Source organism: Podarcis cretensis (genome assembly GCF_951804945.1).
Source record: "Podarcis cretensis genome assembly, chromosome: 6".
NCBI lineage: Eukaryota > Metazoa > Chordata > Lepidosauria > Squamata > Lacertidae > Podarcis > Podarcis cretensis.
In genome coordinates this window covers 57377501-57398338 of record NC_137175.1, presented here as the reverse complement: position 1 = coordinate 57398338, position 20838 = coordinate 57377501, and the positions used below count along the sequence as shown (strand labels likewise).

Sequence of the window (20838 nt, the reverse complement as noted above, 5' to 3'; positions counted from 1 at the left end):
CTTTAGCTTAGCACTACACTAAATAATTCCTCATGTTTACAAAAGGAATAGTTGTCAGTGATCAGGTATCATAGAGGGAGGGACAATAGCTCGCAGTTAGAACATGTGGTTGGCTTGCAGAAAATTCCAGTTCCAGGTCTTGACCTCTCCTGTTGCAAGGATTAGCAGGTGATGGAAAAGACCTCACTACCAGTCAGAGCAGGTGATTCTGGGCTAGATGAACATAGGTATAAGGCATCTTCCTATGTGCCATTTAGTAAAGTTTGTAAGCAAACACTGTGATAGAAACTTGAGCTTGGAAACTGGGATAGCTCAGTACGTAGGGCATGAGGCTCTTAATCTCAGAGTTGTGGGTTCGAACCCTACATTTGGCAAAAGATTTCTGTATTGCAGGGGACTGGACTAGATCACCCTCATGGCCCCTTCTAACTATGATTCTTTGATCTATGATCTTCCTGGGAATACTATCTGAACCCTTTATCTAGGTTCCTTGCTGACTATGGGGTGTGCTAGATTTCCCTAGGGACGCAGGTGGCGCTGTGGGTTAAAGCCTCAGCGCCTAGGACTTGCCGATCGAAAGGTCGGCGGTTCGAATCCCTGCGGCGGGGTGTGCTCCCGCTGCTCGGTCCCAGCGCCTGCCAACCTAGCAGTTCGAAAGCACCTCCGGGTGCAAGTAGATAAATAGGGACCGCTTACCAGCGGGAAGGTAAACGGCGTTTCCGTGTGCGGCTCTGGCTCGCCAGAGCAGCGATGTCACGCTGGCCACGTGACCCGGAAGTGTCTCCGGACAGCGCTGGCCCCTGGCCTCTTAAGTGAGATGGGCGCACAACCCCAGAGTCTGTCAAGACTGGCCCGTACGGGCAGGGGTACCTTTACCTTTACCTTTACCTTTACCTTTACCTTTACCTTTACCTAGATTTCCCTACTGTGTTTACTGGTAATCAACAGGAATATAGTAACAGTGTCTCTGAGCACAAGAAGTGCATCCTTACCTTCACTCACTCACTCACATGCATGAAGGGCTTACAGGAAATATTGCAAGGCTTTCTCCTATTCCCTGCACTTCTTTTTTGAAATAAATTTTCAGTTTTATAACCTTTATAGTAATACACTTGATGTATTTTGAATGTTTTCAGACTATCTTTTAGTATTTTGCATGTCATTGTGTTATATATATGTTGTTTCTTTTAGGATAATCTTCTGCATGTCTTCTATTCCTTCTTCTCTTCCTAAATCTACTAAAGTGTGCACTGCAGCTTTTTCTATTATACTACCAGAGCCCTGCTGGATCTAATAAAAGTTCTGTCTAGTCCACTATCCTGTTTCATACAGTGAAGCCCATAAACGAGGCATCTGAGAAGAATTTCAGCATCATGTTCTTCTGATTGTTCTGTCGACCCAAGCATTTTAGTTTGCCAGACAGAATGATCTTCCCACTCCTCCCTTCACCCTGTTCCAGGGGTGGGGAGGAGAGGTTGAAAGCCTCATTGCACAAGCAGAGGTCCTTGTGCAGGGCTTCCACTGGTGAGACTCATTAGTTGAATCCCACCCTCCCGGAGAATATTCCTCTCCCACTGTTGTTCTCGGCATCTGGTACACAGAGGCCTGCTGTCATCATGACTAGTAGCCATTGTAGCTATATTTTCCCTTAATTTTCTAATTTCCTTTCAAAGCCATCTAAATTGGTGGTCATCACCACATTTTGTGGTAACTAATTCCCTAGTTTAACTGCGCACTATTTAATTATTCAATCAATTATTGTGCTTATATCGCAAAGAGCACATGGTTCTCCCCCATCTCATTTAATCCCCTTTTACTGATGCACAACATCAGTCTTACCCAAATTTATGATTATCTAGAATCATAGAACGGTAGAGTTGGAAGGGACCTAGATTAATATATTTATTTATTGACCAATGAACTATAATTCCTAGTTGTGAGGTATTCCTTTCTCCTAGTTCTTTCTCTCTGTATATAGCAAATGTATATTCTCCCATTTTCTTTGGGCTGACTCTGGATCCATTACAATGCGGGTAGTACAGAGTGATTTCATTTTTTTTTTAAAAAAATCCTTTTCCTTTGCATTGAATTGTCATCTATAGTGTCGCGTTTAATGTTGCATCTGCTTGCGGTGTTCTTACGGATGGAATTTCATTGTTCAGGACTGTGGGAGTGCAGAATTCCTCTATAACATAGTATGCCAGTGTCTATAGTACCCTCAAAGCACTGACTCCCCACTGTCACCGATCTTCCAGCTTCTTCAGTCTTTCTGTGTGGAGCTAATTGGTTCCCCAGGCTTCTGTTGCCCCCTGTGCTCATGTCAGTGGCTGTTTTTCTCTGTTGATGCACTCCATGTATCTCTGTGTGTGCTGTATTATGAACTTCATGTAGAGGACTTCAGAACACATTCATAATATTTGTATGACTGTGGTTTTTATTGCATACCAGTCTTTTGTTATGGCTTTTATGACCTAATGTTTGCCTGAGAGAGCCTCCGTGCACCAGATGGCTGTGTTAGTTCTCAGTCGCACCCCCCCCACACACACCAATTGCGCCCCTTTGGCAAGGGTAGATTTGTGTACTGCACTCAGGACTGCTCAGCCATTGTGAGCTGGGGCACTCTGGTGTGCTTATGCGATTTTGTTGGTGCAATTATGCCTTATCCTGGCAAAGTACAAGCTTAATAGTAGCAGCTGTTTCAAATCATTTCTCTCCCCATCTTACCCTTTCCTTTGCTATTTATTTTAATATAGTTTTAAACATTGAATATAAAACTGAATATGGTGCCAGTATGAAATCTAAATGGTATTACAGTGTAACAGCAGATAGGCACATTTGACAGGGGAAAGGGTGAGTGGGAAGGTTTGAATAAAGTAATGCGGCAAACTATATGGAAATATCAACTATATAGAAATATCAAAAGTATAAAGGCTAGTGGAACCATACATATAGGAAAAAAGTGATAAAGACATTTTAAAAACAGTAAATGAAAAAATATTTTGCCTGTCTTTCTTTCTTTCTTTCTTTCTTTCTTTCTTTCTTTCTTTCTTTCTTTCTTTTGGGATGTATGTGTGTATGTTTGCCAGTGCCCTGTCTGAAGACCAAGGGGAAGCAACATCCCATATATGCTTTAGAAAAAAGGCTTCCTGTGGAGTCAGTAATGTGTGCAGTGATCTTCTCCATTATCATAGCATCCCAGATCTGAACAAACCAGCCATATATGGAAAGTTAATCCTGTTGATTTCCATTGTGCAGCTATTTGGGACAGCAGATCAAAGAAAAACAATGATGTCTTTGAATAGTCTTGAAACATCCACATAGTCAAACACTTTAATTAATGGATCAAGTGAAATTCTGTAACCTGTAACAGTGCAGGTGTATAGTATAACTGTTGACCAAAAACTTTGATTCTCAGGACAAACCTGAAAGGAAAACAGGTTCTTTTATACCCACATTTCCCCCAGCAAACCTTCATACACTTACCTGGGGGTACGTTTCCATTGGACATGAAGGGCCAGATTCAACTAACAGGTTCTATTAGCAGAAGCCTGAACAAGGACTTGAGCTAGCACAACAGGGCTTTCTCCATCTCCTCCCCCATGTCCTCCCCAAATTGGCTCAGGGTGGCAGTGGGGCAAAAAACCCCAGAAAAGCATGTGGGGAAAGGAGAGGGGAGAAAGTGACAAGCAGATTGCTTCATCAGTGCAAGCGTTGCAGCAGAGATTTAGGACCAGAGTTCTCCTTCGCTTACATGAGCTGCCTTGCCAGGTTGATGAGCCCCATCTGTCCACTTCCACCTCTGTGGCCCTCTTGACCAAAACAGCCGAAAAGGTGGTGTGTTGGGTACAGTTCAGGCATGTGGTGCAGGAGAACTGATGAAGGCTCGGATCCAATGCCTTGTCAAGTTCTCAGATCCCAGATGTACCAACATACCCAAGAGAAATCTATGCTCGCTCTGCCAGGCTGGTCAGCAAACTGGTGGAATTCGCAGAGCACATTGTGACACTGCCAGATAGAGCATATGTGTTTGCTATTTTAAATTGTAAAACACAAAGCTGAACATAAATAATCATCTTTCTACTTTAAAAAAACAACATTTATTTTCTCATTAAATGGATGCCTGGGTTGATTGATAGGATAGGGATGAGCAAGCTTTGGCTAGGATGTACTGCTGTTGATAAAACTAATAACAATTCATGAGATGTATTGTCAAAGCGTTTGACAAAGATAATGTTGGTGGTACTATAGAATATGAAATGTTGTGGGATTATTATTATTTTTTAAAAAAAAACCTACACTGTTGGAATTTACTAAATAAGTTTTTTTTTGCTGATGAAATAGCACAGTGTTGGTTTTTTTAAGTGCAAGCCCTCATAGTTAAAGATATAAAACGGCAATTCCATGGTTGTATAGCACGACATAGCTCAGAGCTGAGATTAGAGAAACCCTGTAGAGTGGGTAATACTTGAGGGCATCTACAACTAGAAAAGTATGTGAATTTAGGCATGGGAGGAAGGAAGGATCTGCTTTAAATTTAGTGTAGGGTCACTGAATCTTAATGATAGATTAAATAGGGGAGGTGGAATAATGAATAGGGGTATGCAGTGTGTAGCACTAATACTAGAAGTCTATGCTTTGCAGTGGTTATTTAATGTCTTTTCCCATATGTTTCTGAATAGAGCAGGTTATGGCAGGGATGAGCTAAGGAATAGCTTTGTTAGTGAATAGTTTAAATGGAAGTAATTTTTTTAAAAAAGAATTCATTCTATGAATATAGTAAGACAGCTTGTTAGTCGCTTAATAGGACAATGTAAGAAAACTTAATACCACAGACTTTAATGTTCATTATGAAGTATATTTATAATTAGGTGTAATCTGTATGAGAATGTGTGGTGGAGTTAAACGCTTTACTCTTACAGTCTATGATAATAATAGATAGTTATAGCTCTGAAAACAATAGACCTTTTGGTTTAAGTTTATTTTTATAACCTTGGTTACAGTTGCGCTAATTTCCAGCTATCTTGTGGAAGTTAAGGATCTGACAAAAATAGACTGAAAATTAGAAGGGAAAAGGCAGCATTATTGAAATATTGGCTAGTAATGAGTCCATGTACATGTAGTACATGTTAATGGTGTTTGTATGAGCAGTGTGTTTGTTTATGGTTTATCACATATGAATAGCTTGTGTGGGCATGTAAGAGTGTGACAGGGTGATGGGAATGGCCACTCAGAAACAACTGTGCACAACCTCCTCCTGTACTTTTAGATGCTATTTATGAACCTACTAATTTAATATTACTATTAAATTATCATACTGTATTAAAGACAGAACCTAAAATTTGATGGGGAAATCTCTGAACACTTGAACTATTGAACATCTGTGAATGTTCATTTGAGATTTTTCTAGATAATGAGAATAAACCTCTGCTTGGAATGGCTTGTTTTGGCATTCTCTGCTTCATTATTATCTTGGCTTATTCCAGACACAAATTAAACTGCTCAGTCAAATAATCTCTCAAGGTCGTTTTTTTCCTAACCTCACATACTTGATCTTACTTGAGAGCCTCTGAGTGTTTTCTGCTATGAGGCTAAAAATTTCTCTCAAGTGTTCCACTCTACCACAGTGGTTCAGCTACCTTTGAAAAGCTTGGGATAAGTAAGGGGTGATGGAATCTTTGGTCCTCAGGCTATCTTAGGAGAGCTACTCTGATCCGTTCTACACTTGAGGTCCTACATGATGTCAGGTGTGGGCCAGATAAGGGAGGGCAGGGCTTCAGAGGAGCAAATGGGAGCTTTAAGTGGGTTCCCAATTCCTCCTTTGCTGGAAAAAGGTGTGCTTCCAACCATCCATCTGTTGATCTGAAAGAAGGAGATGTGGTTTCCATTTAATAGAAACTGCTTCTCCCTCGTAGCACTGCTCTTTGAAGCTGCCCTTGCTGATCTGTTCAACTTACGATGTCCGAGGTTGAAAGAATCAGGGTGGGGTGTTCACCTGTTCCCCATGCTGCTTCCCGCATTGCTGCTGTGGGAAGCATAGATAAGTCTTTCTGAGCACATTATTCAAAGCCCTAAAAAGATTATAATTCAAGGACAGTCTCACAGAGTTCCACATGTAGTTGGACCAGTCTGCCAAAATTCTAAGATGTTTGCCTTGTGTGTAAATCTCTCGGACAGAGAGATAGTGTCTACATTTTTGGAAGAGATGCACAAAGGTTATCTAACTTCTTGTTAGAATGAAAGTAGCCCTAGAATTTCAGGTGTCTCCCATTCCTCAAAACAGTCAGTCAAGCCTTTTTCAATTTGGTTCATAGCTGATCTTTGCATGTTGTATCTGCAATCAGGTGGTTAAAGGAATGACAAAAGGATGGATTTATCCACTCCTTCACTGCATGTTTATATCAGTGAACTGGGGATCCTCATGTATGTTAGTGATGGTGTCAGGGAATCTGGATATAAATTTTTATTCAGCTTATTGTTACCCAGTTGTGTGATAGTTAAGTTACTGAATCAAACTTAAATTTGTTTGTTTCCCCCCTTTTTTAAATTAAAAAACAAACACAGAGTGTTACAGTCTGCTCCTTATCATGCAACTCAGCTCTATTAAGCCCCATGTTAGAGTGTAGAGAGGCAACAAAAAATCTTAGGCCAGCCTGATTCCACTAAAATTGTTTGCTGGAATTGGGTTTGGTTGGCTCTTCAGTCACTCCTTGACCAGATCTCTTGTTCCAAGGCTTTTTTAAACTGTGTGACAACCTCTAATTATAATTCCTGAGTCACTTCTCTTGCATGGTGACTGGAAACATGCCATGTTGACCTGCATCACAAGTACACGGAAAGTAAAACTATACATTCAAACCTTGGTTGTCGAGCATAATCTGTTCCTGAAAATTGTTCGACTTCCGAAATGTTCGACAACCGAGGTGCTGCTTATGATTGGTTGTAAGAGCTTCTTGCACCCAAGCGGAAGCCACATCAGATGTTCAGATTCTGAAAAACATTTGAAAACCAGAGCGTTTACTTCTGTGTTTTCAGCATTCAGGAGCTGAAACATTTGAAAATGGAGCTGTTTGAGAACTGAGGTATTGCAAGGCAGGATTACCGTACTTGAAGTGCTCTCTTTGTCAGCATTTCAGTTTTTATCTATAAAGTGTTAGACGTCATTTTATAATGTAAAATCAATGAGATGATAGTTTAAACTATTCATAGCAATTTAGATGCTGAAGCACTATACCATTGCTGCAATCAATACAATATCACTACAGTATTTTTGTCCAGGTTTTACAGAAAAGCTTTAATGCTTGTTGCAGGGGATGGTCTTATGGTCTTTTATACATTTCTCTCTCTCTCTCTCTCTCTCTCTCTCTCTCACACACACACACACACACACACACACACTTTCTAGCTCCAGGGATTCAGATTTCCAACAACTCTGATGCTACCAGTATTGCAGCCAATAAACACAATTTAAATGCCCATAGACAAAGGAACACACACTGCAGGCTTACGCCAAACTGCTGGCCCAAGCTTTGTCAAGCTGGAAAATGTCACCATATGTGCCAAAGTATCTGGCCCTTCCAAACACATGATAAACAGCTAAGTGTCTCCAAACATGTTCATTCACTGTCAACATTAAGAATTGTGTAGTTTGTTCTCATTTCAGCTCTAGCAAAACCTTCTGTTGCACCTGCTGAGTTATTGTGGTAACTCTACAAGATTTGAGAACAGTATTATATACAGCATTCTGTGGTTTCTTTATCTGATAAGCATTCAACTTATCTTCTTTCGGGAGTTTGTCACTTTAAGTATTGGTAACTCCTAGCATCTCTTGCTACTCATGAAATGCTTGGCCTTTCACCTAAGAACATGGAGAGGATTTGAGAGGATCATGAATTTGGAACATAGTCAGCATTTTCTCCCTTTTATATAACCTTTCCTAAGGAAAAGGGAATATGGAACCCCTTGCCACTGTGTATCAGGTGCTGATGCTCTCCATTTGGCTACTGTGGAAAATGGTATGCGGTCTAGTATAAGGGCTCCTCTTCTGTTCTGCTGTTAAGTACAATCAGCAGATATGATCCACTGTACTAAGGAATGCTGGAAACTCACAGTGAGCCTTTGGGCTGTGACAACATTTTTATTGCATATTGAAATACCATTTATATTAGGTTGATGGATATCAAGGCATGGCTGCTGGGCATGTAGTAGGTATTGCCTGATATACCAATTTATTCTTACTCTGATATATTCTCACACTTCTTTTGTTTCTTAGAAGTAGTGAGGTCATCATCTTCCAAGATCATAATGACCACTCACATTATACAGAGCTTAGATATTTTTAGAATGTGTGATTATTTGATTGTTTGATTATTTGATTATTGTTAGCCGCCCTGAGCCCGGCTTCGGCTGGGGAGAGCGGGATATAAATAAAATTTATTATTATTATTATTATTATTATTATTATTATTATTATTACCCACCTACTCTCAGAAGCCTCATAGCCATACACTGGAGAGACTTGTCAGGAGTAAACATGGACCACTGGTATCAAATTGTATGGGAAATGACCTTACTAGAAAAGCTAACCAATAAACTGAAACTGACACAGGGACAAATGGAAGAGGATGCCTTCACCCCAGTATGGCTCCCCTTTATTTAAAAGAAATAGTGAGGTCATGAGCAAAGAACCTCAAAAGGATCAAGAAAGTTGGTTGTTTTTAAGAAAGCTGACTTTCTGTTTTTGTGCCTCCTAGTGGATCAAGAAGATACTCTCAATTTTTATTTGACTTTGAGGGCTTTCTCCGATTGCTTCCTTTGAGATATCAGGGATTGGCACCAGAAAGCTACTGAAGGCTGGATGAAATTGTAGCCAAGAAAATATTATTTGGAATGAATGAGGGCCGAACTAAATGTGGGGCAAGAGATGTTGTGTATGGTACTGTGTGAATTCCCCTGCAGGCCAAACAGCAGCTTGGGAGTGATTTCACTAGGGAAAGCAGTGCAGTGAAGAGAGGTTGAGCCCTTTCCCAGTACTGCCATCCAGATCCAGACCCCTGTTTCCTGCTGGTTTGTAATTAAAAAAAGGGAGAACAAAATAGGGGATTTAATAATGTATGATCTGATGGAGACTGACCAGGAATGAGATCTTTGAGTTGTGGCAGAAAATTTGATAAAGATACCAGCCTAGTTTGCGGCAGCTGTAGAAAAAGAGAGGCAAATTCCATGTTAGGAATCTTTAGGATTTTCTAATGAGAGGGAGAGGGTTTGGAGAAAGAGAGGGGGACAGAGCAAGAAAAGGAGAAAGTTAAAGTGGGGCTAGTAATCAATGAATATATCTATATATCTATATCTATATAGATATATAGATATAGTTAAAGGGAGGCGGAGTGAGGAAGAGAGAGAAAAATATAGAGAAGTCCAAAATTATTATCTTTTCTTTAAAAAAATCAAAACTGAGAAAAAATGTCAGAGTTGAGTACCACAGTGCATATGGGGCTGAAGTGGGTCCTTGATGTGGAAAAGCTGAAGAAAAATAATGTCTTGCAATAATTTTTGGTCTTTTGTTTGGCTTGCATGCTACAGTCTTTAAGCTGCAATCCTATGCACACTTCCATGAGAATCCCATTGAACTTAATGGGACTTAGTTCTGATCTAACAAGTAAGGATTTCACAGGAAAATACCCTTGTTGTTTTTCAGCACTGTCCTTTACCCTTTACAAGTGTAACCCTAATCATGTTTACTCAGTTTGTTCAGTGATATATACGTCTTTGCAAATGAGTTTTCAGTTTCAGCCTTAGACAGTATCTTCACAAACCTGAGTAAAGTGGCATTAACACATGCACACAATCTTAGGCTTTCTCTCTTTCTTACTCTGTCTCTATCTCAGAGAGAATACTTGGAACCCACCTGTTCTGTAATACAATCCTGCGTCAATGACCCCTCATCACTCCATTTGTCTGTTGTATTGATCTGTTTGTTTTCCAATGCTGCTGCAGGTGCCCTTAAACAACAAGTCTGTTGGGGGCAGGACATGTGATATTTGAAAGACAGAGACATCCCGGTATACGTCACAGTACAAACCGTGTTATTCCATTGATGACAGTAAAATAATGCCGTATGTACAAAACTGATAAAGCTGCTCAGGTATTAGTTTGCTCTTGTTCTTAATTGGCTTACATGATAGGAGATGATATTGGATTTCTTGATCCAATATCATCTTATATCCTAAGAAACAGGTATTTGGCATTATTATTACAATTATTATTATTATTACTAGAAGATTTATTCATTTGGCATTTTTTTGAAGTTTTACACAGTGTTTATCGGAGAGCCACATTTAGACTTGATGTTTTTTATTATATTTCCCAAAATGAAGTACTGCAGAATGCCATTTTCAGAGCAACTTACTAGTTTCTTGTGCTAGGAAGTTTTTGTGAAAAAAAATCAGTATTAAAAGGAAATGAATATTGAATAAATAAAATTAGGACCATTGAAGGTTTGAATTTTCAATGTCAAGGTGTTGGAGAGTATAATTTAATACTGAATTGTTTTAAAATAAGGCTAGATACAGTATTGATACCCCAAATATGGCATTACTTCTTGAAAATATAAGTTCTGCTCCAAATATGCATACCAAAATGCTGCTGTTGTCAATGCTAACTTCCCTTGAAATTCCCACATTCAGAATGTTAGCAATGACCCATTGCTAACATTGAAAAGACACTAATAAAATTGCAGTCCCTTTCTCCAGTTGCTATGTCATCACCTTTCTGGGTAAAAATGCTTTATTTTATCACATTAGACTCTGGTGCAAGGGTAGTTAACATTGTACCCTCCCAATGATGTGGGCTACAACTCCCATCAGCCCCCAAAAACATAGGGCAGATGGGAGTTGTGGTCCAGCAAAATCTGGAGGGCACTGTGATGACTACCTATGCTCTAATTCAGGGACGTCCAACAGGTCAGTCGTGATCTACTGGTAGATCCCCATGAGGTTTTGGTAGATTGTGGTCAATCTCTGACTCCTGCCACGCCTCTTCACCCCACCATCCATTGTTGTATGATCTCTGGAAGCTTTCTCTGTGCTGATCCATAGCGATCTTTTTGTGAGTGACTTTACCTGTTTGTCTCTTGCCTTTAACTCCCCCCAAAAACGGGGCCTTTCTCCTCCCTAAAAAAAAAAAAAAAAGCTCAACAAGTTTGAGCTGAACCCCCCCAAAAAAGCTCAAAAATGGAGGTAGATCACTGCCAGTTTTTAATTCTAAAAGTAGATCACAGTCTCTTGAGAGTTGGCCACCCCTGGCTGATGCCTCATCTCTCTCTCTCTCTCTCTCTCTCTCTCTCTCTCTCTCTGTGTGTGTGTGTGTGTGTGTGTGTGTGTTTGGAGAAGCATGTGTCTAGAATGCACTAATGTTCCATCTAGATAAAGTTTACACCCTCTACTTTCATTTCCGGAGCAAATTATTCTTTCATGCATTGTTTTAGATGGTTAAAATCACGTAAGGGATGAAAAATATTCAAATGCAATCTTCTTGAACACTCTTTCTGAAGCCCAACTGTAGCACCATCACCAAAACATAATAATAATAATAATAATAATAATAATAATAATAATAATAATAATTTATTATTTGTACCCCGCCCATCTGGCTGGGTTTCCCCAGCCACTCTGGGCGGCTTCCATAAAAACCAGAAATACACTAAAATATCACAGATTAAAAACTTCCCTGAACAGGGCTGCCTTAAGATGTCTTCTGAATGTCAGGTAGTTATTTATTGCTTTGACATCCGATGGGAGGGCGTTCCACAGGGCGGGTGCCACTACCGAGAAGGCCCTCTGCCTGGTTCCCTGTAGCTTTGCTTCTCGTAATGAGGGAACCGCCAGAAGGCCCTCGGCGCTGGACCTCAGCGTCCGGGCAGAACGATGGGGGTGGAGACGCTCCTTCAGGTATACTGGGCCGAGGCCGTTTAGGGCTTTAAAGGTCAACACCAGCACTTTGAATTGTGCTCGGAAACGTACTGGGAGCCAATGTAGGTCTTTCAAGACCAGTGTTATGTGGTCTCGGCGGCCGCCCCCAGTCACCAGTCTAGCTTCTGCATTCTGGATTAGTTGTAGGTTCCGAGTCATCTTCAAAGGTAGCCCCACGTAGAGCGCATTGCAGTAGTCCAAGCGGGAGATAACTAGAGCATGCACCACTCTGGCGAGACAGTCCGCGGGCAGGTAGGGTCTCAGCCTACGTACCAGGTGGAGTTGGTAGACAGCTGCCCTGGATACAGAATTGACCTGCGCCTCCATGGACAGCTGTGAGTCCAAAATGACTCCCAGGCTGCGCACCTGGTCCTTCAGGGGCACAGTTACTCTATTCAGGACCAGGGAATCCTCCACACCAGCCCGCCCCCTGTCCCCCAAAAACAGTACTTCTGTCTTGTCAGGATTCAACCTCAATCCATTAGCCGCCATCCATCCTCCAACCGCCTCCAGGCACTCACATAATGACTTGGATCTTAACTTTCATTTTATGAACAGAAATAATTCCCTTTACGCACTGTTTCCTGTTTGTGGAATCTAGTGATTATTCTGTGTACATTGGAGAATAGTGATAGAACTATTTTTTTATTTTATGTTCTGGGGTCTGTGTATCCTATAGGTTTGCTGTCTCTGATTCTTAGGGTACTTCTCTCTTTCTCTTCTTCTGCTAGATGACTGTAACACCCTATTGGCTTCTCTGGCTAAATTTGAGAGAGCATTCAACATATATCTGTGGCCTGGTTCACATGTAACACTAAGCCAAACTCCTAGATGCTTTGCTCCTTCCTTTTTTTTCTTTTTTTGCTGCTGAGCTTAGCCATGGTTTGGCTTAGTAAGTTGTCAGAACACGGACTTGTGGTTTAGCTTTCTCCATACAAACCACAAGCTGTAACCATTGGGTTCCTTGTGTTTTACAGCTTGTGGTTTTCTGAAAGGGCTTAGCCATGAGCCCAGGTTTGTTCAACACAACACAAAGCCAAACCTTGCTCTTCCCCAGTTTTACTGCTGAGCTAAGTGGCTGCAATCTCCTCTCCAGGAACTTACACATTTGTTTGTTTGTGCTAAGTTTGGCTTAGCATTGTGTGAGCTGGACCCCTGATCTATGTGGCATGTATTCTCTAGGCCCAGAGTTCTTTATAGTTCCTGCTGAAATTGTGTTTGTTCATGTTAAGCCATGGTATCTGTCCTCTTACATTACAAGTCCTATAGTTGTTGGCACAAGCTCTCTCACTCAGTCTTCTACTGCTCTAACACTGCTTCTGATTGGCTCCAGAAAATCTCTCAAGATTTTACAATATCTTGATACTACATATAGAAACAGGCAATAGGTTTTCACAAACTCCTTCAAGCATGATCTATGTTGGGGAACCTGTGGCCTTCAATATATTGCTTAACTACAGTTCTTATCACCCTTGACCATTGGCCATGTTAGCTGAAGCTGATGAGAGTACAGGAATATCAGAAGGACTGTGGATTCCCCATCCCGATCTACAGTTTAACCCCATTATTAAGCTTGCAGATCCTCCTCACCCTCCATTTAGACCACCAAGTCCAAGTAAAGTCTCTCCCTGCCTCCATGTTTCAGAGCTGCATAGATACATATGGGCATTCAGTCTATGTAAAAATATCCCCAGTACAGAATGTATATTTTCATATTATATAAATAAATTTTAAAATCTGTTTAGAGACAGATTTTTAAACAATTACACCATTGTTGCATCACTGTGAAAGCAGACTTTTTTTTTTAACATACTGTGGTTAGAGAGGGAGACTGACTTTGGCATCTTTTCAGAACCCATTTGTGAATATAGCCTCAGCAGTTTGTTTAATCAAACATAACCCTAATACATTTTACATGGTACCTCCCAGCTGAGGCTGGTCTCTAACAACTAGTGTATTCTGCAACGAGTTGCTCAACAGATGTCATTCTGGTTGAATAATGAAGCAGAATACTTGTGCGTTGGCTAACGTTACTCGAACTTTGATCACTTTTGTTCAGCACATCAGTCTGGCATTGTGCTTTATACCAACATAACACTATAACCAGAGCATGCCTTTCAGGCTTAGAATAGCAAAGGAATGTTATTGAAATCAGTGCAGTTACAGATGAGTGAATGGAAAAAGGAGAATACTGTTTATTTCATAATACTGTGGTGTTGTACTTTGGAATTAGAAAGGAATGTAAGGAATCCAACTCCAGATTTTAGTTATTTTTACTTCACAGGCTTTTTGGAAAGAAAACTTTTGCTTCATTCAGCTTATGTAGCTGCTTTAGTATTTAATGTTAGTCAACAAAAATCTTAGTTTTTGAGACTGATGAAATATTCATAATTATTGAAATGAAATGTATCATGTTTGTTGCTGTGATAGCTGGCAGAAAATATTATTTTGCACTTTATGCATTATTTCTAGACTTGCCAAAACTAACAGATATTTTAGAAAACACAGCATAAGATTATTATATTTTGGAAACCAGTTTGTATTAGTTGCCAGCTGAGGTGGGATGTGCATATTATAAATAAAATAACAAATTTACTCAGAGCTGATGGATAGATCTGCCACTGCCATGAGAGAAAGTGGGCCCCATTGACTTCTTTGTGTATATATAGATATAGATGATATAGATACACCATATTTTTCCGTGTATAAGATGGGTTTTTTTGCTAAAAAACATTAGTAAAGAATTAGGGGGTCGTCTTGTACACGGAACATGGACATCTGGGGGAATTTTTAAAATATTTAAGCATATGTCTGGGATTTTGGCTTGGGTGCCACCCCCCCTTTCTCTCCCCCCCCCCACCCCAGGCTGCATGCTGGCGACTGGCTCGCCTCCTGAACCCCCTCTGGCTCAGCCACTGGATCAAGAACAGCTGCCGCCGCTGAAAGATTCCTCAGCTACCTTTCCTTGCCCTTCTTTCCTTTTTTTCCTCTTCCCCTCTCAAACTCCCACCCTGCCCCCGGCCCGCTCACCACCTTTCTCAGCTCAGTTTGCTTGACGGCATGGCCTGACTGCTGCCTTCCCCCGGCTCTTCCTTGGCCTCCCTCTTGGGAGCCTGCTTCCCCACAGCAGCTGCTGCCACCGAGGGGGAGCGTCTGGTGCCCCAGTTGCTGCCTTTGCTTCTGCAAACCGGTGAACTGCATGCACCTCATGCTGGAAACTTTGAGGGTGATCGCCCCCAAAAAGATCAAGAACTTGCCGCCACCCATTATCCAGATTTTCACTTCTATTTTAGGGTTTCATTTCCTTAATTTTGGGTTAAAAAAAATAGGAGTCATCTTATACATGGGTGCATCTTATACGTGGAAAAATACGGTAGATAGACTCGCAGTCCATGAGTTACACCACTGCGGCACCGCCACCATCTGTTCCAGGTCCTAGTTTTACTATGGAAGCCTTGCAGTGCATACATGGTCGTTTCACCTATTAAATCCCCGGTTGGCTGGGAGGCACAGGGTGTTCTTGGCATAACAGTGTAAGTTTGGCAGGCCCCTGGCAGGCACCCCCACCAGCTTAGCCCTCCAAGGCTTGGGGGAAATGTACTGGCTGCCCCCCCCCCCACATACTGCATGGGCGTGTATGCAGCTGTCAGTAGGCTTCCAATAAAAGATGGTGCTTTATGTCCATTGTGTTGTTGCACAATACTATCCAGAAAATTAAACTGCTGTGTAGTTTGGTCTAGACTCAGGCTGATGGTGGGATGAAAGTTGTTGAGGTTCTGGTAGAATTTTCCATAATGTTAATTTCTATTTTCTAAATTGTTTGTAGCGGTCTAGTATTCTTAGTATTAAAACCTAATACTGAATTTTCTTCAAATAGGTGCATTTTATTTCAATAATTACACAAGTTTCTGCAGTTGCAGAATTTCCAAGTAGTTACTTAGCATTATGTATTAAAATATCGAAGAGAAGCAATATTTGTTAAAAACATATATTTGAGAGATATTTAAGACCATACTTTAGGCCATTCCAGTTGAAGAAGTGGAAAGTCAGCCTCAATCCTCGTAATTGCATGATACATTTTCATAATCTTCAAATCATCCTTTGAACAGGATCTGATGGAAGTTCCACAGGGGCGTTTCTCATATAATGGGTTAAAAAAAAAATGAACATGCACCTAGAGCTACAGAGAACAGTAGCAGGCAGACATAGGTGCTGCAACAAGTAGGTGTTGCAAAATATCAGTGGTCCTGAACTGTTTGTGTACAACTAGTGATTGCCTGCCATGTGGATAGTCCAGTATTTTGTACATACATCAGTAACACGAGAGAGGGCCTTCTTTGTATAGGCGTGCAGATTGTGGATTTCTCTTCTGTCCCCCTATGGCTGGCACCAACTCTGTTGAGTTTCCAGCACCAGCTGAAAACCTGCTGATTTGCTCAGACCTTTGGAGGAATTTGCTGAATTGCAGGCCATCCTGTTGATTTTAGGGTCCTGTTCTGTTGCTTTATTTTAATATGCATTTTGTTTTGATTTCAATGTAACATACTCTTGACATAACCTGTTCTGGGATTGCCTTGGCAATGAAGAGTAGGTGAGAGATATTTAAAATAAATAACTGAATACTGAACAACTTCAGTGCATTCAGTTTCCCTTAATTATGGTACATCACAGCAACAGATACTAGGACCCTGGACTGTATTTACATAATATTCATGGGGTGAAAAAAATCTTATGCATGTCAGTCATTTACGGTTTACTAAATACACAGTGCCCTTTCTGCTTACGCTTGGCATTTTGAATCCATGAGAATATCTTTCAAATAACTCTGTTCAGAAGGTGGTGGTCCAGTGGATGTAGCCTTTGGCTTGGATTGTAGGCGCCTTGAATTTGGGTCCCAGTTCCCATTGAGGTCTCTGTGGTTGCCTTGAGCAAAGTGTCGTTTCTCAGATTGAGTTCCACAGCAATATCTAAATCGCTGAACAGGATTGTTTTGAGGCTGAGTGAAATTGTTTGCACATTTTAAATGACCCTGCAAAGGATAAATACTTTTGACAACAGCAGTTTGCCTAAACAATTTTGTGTTGTTTTTGTAGGTTAAACGAAATGTGTATGACCTGACTAGTATCCCTGTTCGTCATCAGTTGTGGGAAGGCTGGCCTGCTTCTGCTACCGATGATTCAGTAAGTCACAATTTACTTCATTTTTCCCCCGTACATATGATGGTTTTGTTTTCAGACTCTATGAAAAACACTTCATTTTTACTATACTTCTGTGTGTCATATAATTGTGGAGTTGGTCCAAGCTCCTGAAGTTATATTAGTAATTCAGTATTTGGTGCTTAACTGTTTGACTGATCCAGTAAAGCACTGAAACATTTATTTCATGAGCTGTTCTGAATACGTCAATTGAAATGACCAGAGCACAGTCAGAGCACAGTCAAGGATTTCTACTACCTGGTTTGGAAGGGGCCAGAACAGGCTGTGCGCCTACATTGTGTGGCTTGGGAGTTTCAAGTGTGCCAAGTGACTGAGAAAGAGAACAAGCCTCCTTTACGGAGGGGCCTTCATAGAGACCTGGCCAGTAGAAGATGGCTGACTCAGATATGGGATATGGCTTATATGGCTAAAATAACCAATAGAATAAGAGTAAGGGAAGGAAGGAACAGATGGAAGACTTCTTGAAAATGTAGCTTGTTTATTGCAACAACATGGTACAAATACTCTTAATTCATATGACATGGGGGATATTTGAGCTATAAAGAATCAAATCTGTAACAGCTACAAATGCTTTTTGCTACTCTTTCCTTTTTAGTAAAATAGGAAGGGCCTTATTAGTGGATGTAAGATGTAAGATAATGTTGTAAGTTAACTATTGTTTTAATAAAATTTGGAGTCTTTTAATTTTTTTAAAAGGTGAAAAATAGTAGGACCACATAAATATGATGTTCTGTGCTTAATTACTACCTGAAATGTTTAAGGCTTCAGTTCTCTGCATACTTTTCTCTAGTCCATTTTCCAAGATTTAAAAGTCAGTCTGTGACAGAAAGGGAATAGGACTGAAGGAATCTCCTGTCTTTGCTCATCAAAAAAGGAAAAGTTTTACTATATGTGTGCTAGTCATAGGGTCCACTTTAAAAAGCCTTTTGGGATTAGGGCCATAAATCATGTTTTAATCTTACAATAACTACTGCAATGGCTGTGATTTCTTTTGCAACCTGTTGGGAAATGTGCTGTCTCCCTGCATTTAATGTATTTAATTTAATTTTTATTGTTTTTGCATCCTGAGTTCAAAGAATGGCCGCACATTGCTGCCCATTTGGCAGAACAGTGCCACACTGATATTTTCTGGGAAAGTAGCTAGTCCTTCTGTTGGAAGTAGAACTGAAGCTTTAGATAAAAACAAACATAGACAAGGTTAATTGCAACCTCTGAAATATATTGGTGTGTTGTCATCTGTTGCTATTTGAGTTAAGGCCAGAAAGGATTTGAAAACCCATGATTTCTAATCCAAATGCCAGCAGCTGTTTGGAAAACAGCCAACAAAAACATAACACCTCCTTGTAGGATAGGATGTCCAGCATGTATAAAATGCACAAATCTGTTTTTAAACTCTGTTTTAACAAGTGACAATGTTGCAGGTGATATTTTTTCTTTCTTTTCAAGTTTAATGAAACTGGTGATTGTTAAGTCATCTGCTTTTCAGGCAGACGAGTCCAGAAAGCTCCCAGCTTGAAACTACTGCAGCTGAGGCCTGTCAGCTGTGTAAACAGTTCTGAACGTGTTACTCCCCAAAATATAATTGATTCCTATCTGAAATTAAAGCCACCAACTTAATATTTATGAAGATTTAACATTAGCAATAACAGTTAGAACACTTCTCTCTCTTTTGTCATTTATAGACAATTCACTCAGAAAGTTTATCGCCTAATATTCCCCTGTGTCAGATTCCCCCCTTTCTTTTTTCATTCCCATTCTTTTGGCAATACCTTAATTTTTGACAGAAAGATGTCTCAATGGTACTACCCAAGAGCAGAGATCTAACTTTTAACAAAGAGTTAAAGAAGGACTTGATTAGAATACTTTTCATTTACATTTTATGCACCATAAGAAATACTTTGTAATACCACAGGAGGTTTTTTCAGTGCAGTTCTCGTTAACCTTTGCCTTAGCAAACAGGACAACTAAATAGACTTCCAATAATTAGATTCCTGTGTAATCGAGTCTCCTATGAACCTCATAAGCTTCAATCTTCTGCATTACCAGAAATGCATCAAAGTCAAGAGCTTTTTTAAAAGCAATGTTACTGCACTTCCCTTTAGAGCAATGGCATGTTCTTCATTTGTCGTTTTAGGCTAATGACATACGGGAAACTGTAAGAGATGCCAATAACTCTCTCAATTTTTTTCTTAAAGCAGTATCTAAAAGTCTACTGGTAAGGGAATGTTTTCATGCTGTATCAATTTAACTGAGAAACAAGGATGTTGAAAGATAGCTAAGATGTTGTTTTACCTTATGAGAATGATATTTCTCCCCAGCATCCACAGAGTAGGAATAATGGTAGCACTGGGAATTTGTAACTGCTTGATCTAATTAAAACACAGTATATGATTTTCATTTCTCCAATTTTCAGATGATCTACTTTTGGGGGGTAGGGATCTCTCTGATTGGCGCTAAAAATATTTCGCTTGCCATGATATTTCTTTTTATTGTTTGCCACTGTCAGTCAACATGTCAGCTTAATAATGTCTGGTGCAATTAGGGTAGTGACCTCCCAACTGTCTCCAAGATGTTGTAAAGCTATTGGGGTAAAACTATAGGGGCAGGAAATCAGTTGTACACAGTTTGTGAATACGTTCCATTAGCAGTTTGGGTTTTTAATAGAAACTATTATTGTAGTGAACATAATTGACTTAAAATAGCAACAAGAGCTGCTTTACTTCCTATAGTCTCCTCAAACCCTTGTGGCCACTTTAAGAACCAAGGTGGACAATGTAGGTCTACCTTTCCCAGCGTGGTACGTTCCAGATGCTTTGGATTACAAGCCCCATTAGTCTTATCCAGCATAGCCAATGGCCAGGGATGATGGGAGTTGTAGCTCAGGACAACCGGAGGGTGCCAGGTTGGGGAAGGCTGATGTGGGACTTGTGGGCCATATCCAGACCAAGAAAGTTTTCACCAGCTTGCATGGTCAGTGAGAAATGTGGGCGACTTTCCTACATGCCATTCTACATTGTTCACACTGCCTTAAAATTACTTGAGCCCTTTGCTTCTATAGCCCTCCTAGTTGTTACAGCCCTGAAAGGGCAATGTGACTAAAAGGACTATGGGCCTGAGCCTTGTCGTCATGTATCTCCTTCTGACTTTCCTGTGTCCAGCTGTATTTTTCCCCTGTGGGATTTTTTTTCTATTTGTGGAGATTCCATACATGATTAGAAAGTGATCTATTTTAACAGTCAGGTTCCATTCCATTTCAATAAATCAGGGTCACACAGGAGGGTGTGGACCAGCCTCTGTGTACAGAAGCTTCTAGTTCACCGCAGAAGGTGTAGATTAGGACAGTTCACTCAACCAAAGAGGCTTATTCTGGGCTGTTCAGCAGTGCCATCATGCATATGATATTTTCATCATGCTCTAGGACTTCTGTACCCATGGGTGGAACTGCAAGAATTCTGCTTCTCTAATTTTCTAGATCATTCTTGCCCGTTTCATGTGTTTCTGGTGAACTGTGGTGAGCGCTCCAGCAGAAAAATGACAAAATACCCTTTCATGAATAAAGACTTTAAAAAAAGTTCAGTGTTGATCACATTTTTTATTTACCTGACCCTCAAAGGAAGTCATAAAGAGTGAAAAGTTAATGTTTTCTGAATATGAGT

The 20838-nt window shown here is 40.4% G+C and overlaps 1 protein-coding gene across 1 annotated transcript in view; it reads left to right on the top strand.

Moving 5' to 3' along the window:
* Nucleotides 1-20838, top strand: part of FAF1 (Fas associated factor 1) — a 169545-nt gene that overhangs the window by 69761 nt on the left and 78946 nt on the right. The window contains exon 8 of the mRNA XM_079980352.1: nucleotides 17060-17146. Within this exon, the coding sequence (XP_079836478.1) occupies nucleotides 17060-17146 (87 nt within the window). The remainder of the gene's footprint in view (nucleotides 1-17059; nucleotides 17147-20838) is intronic.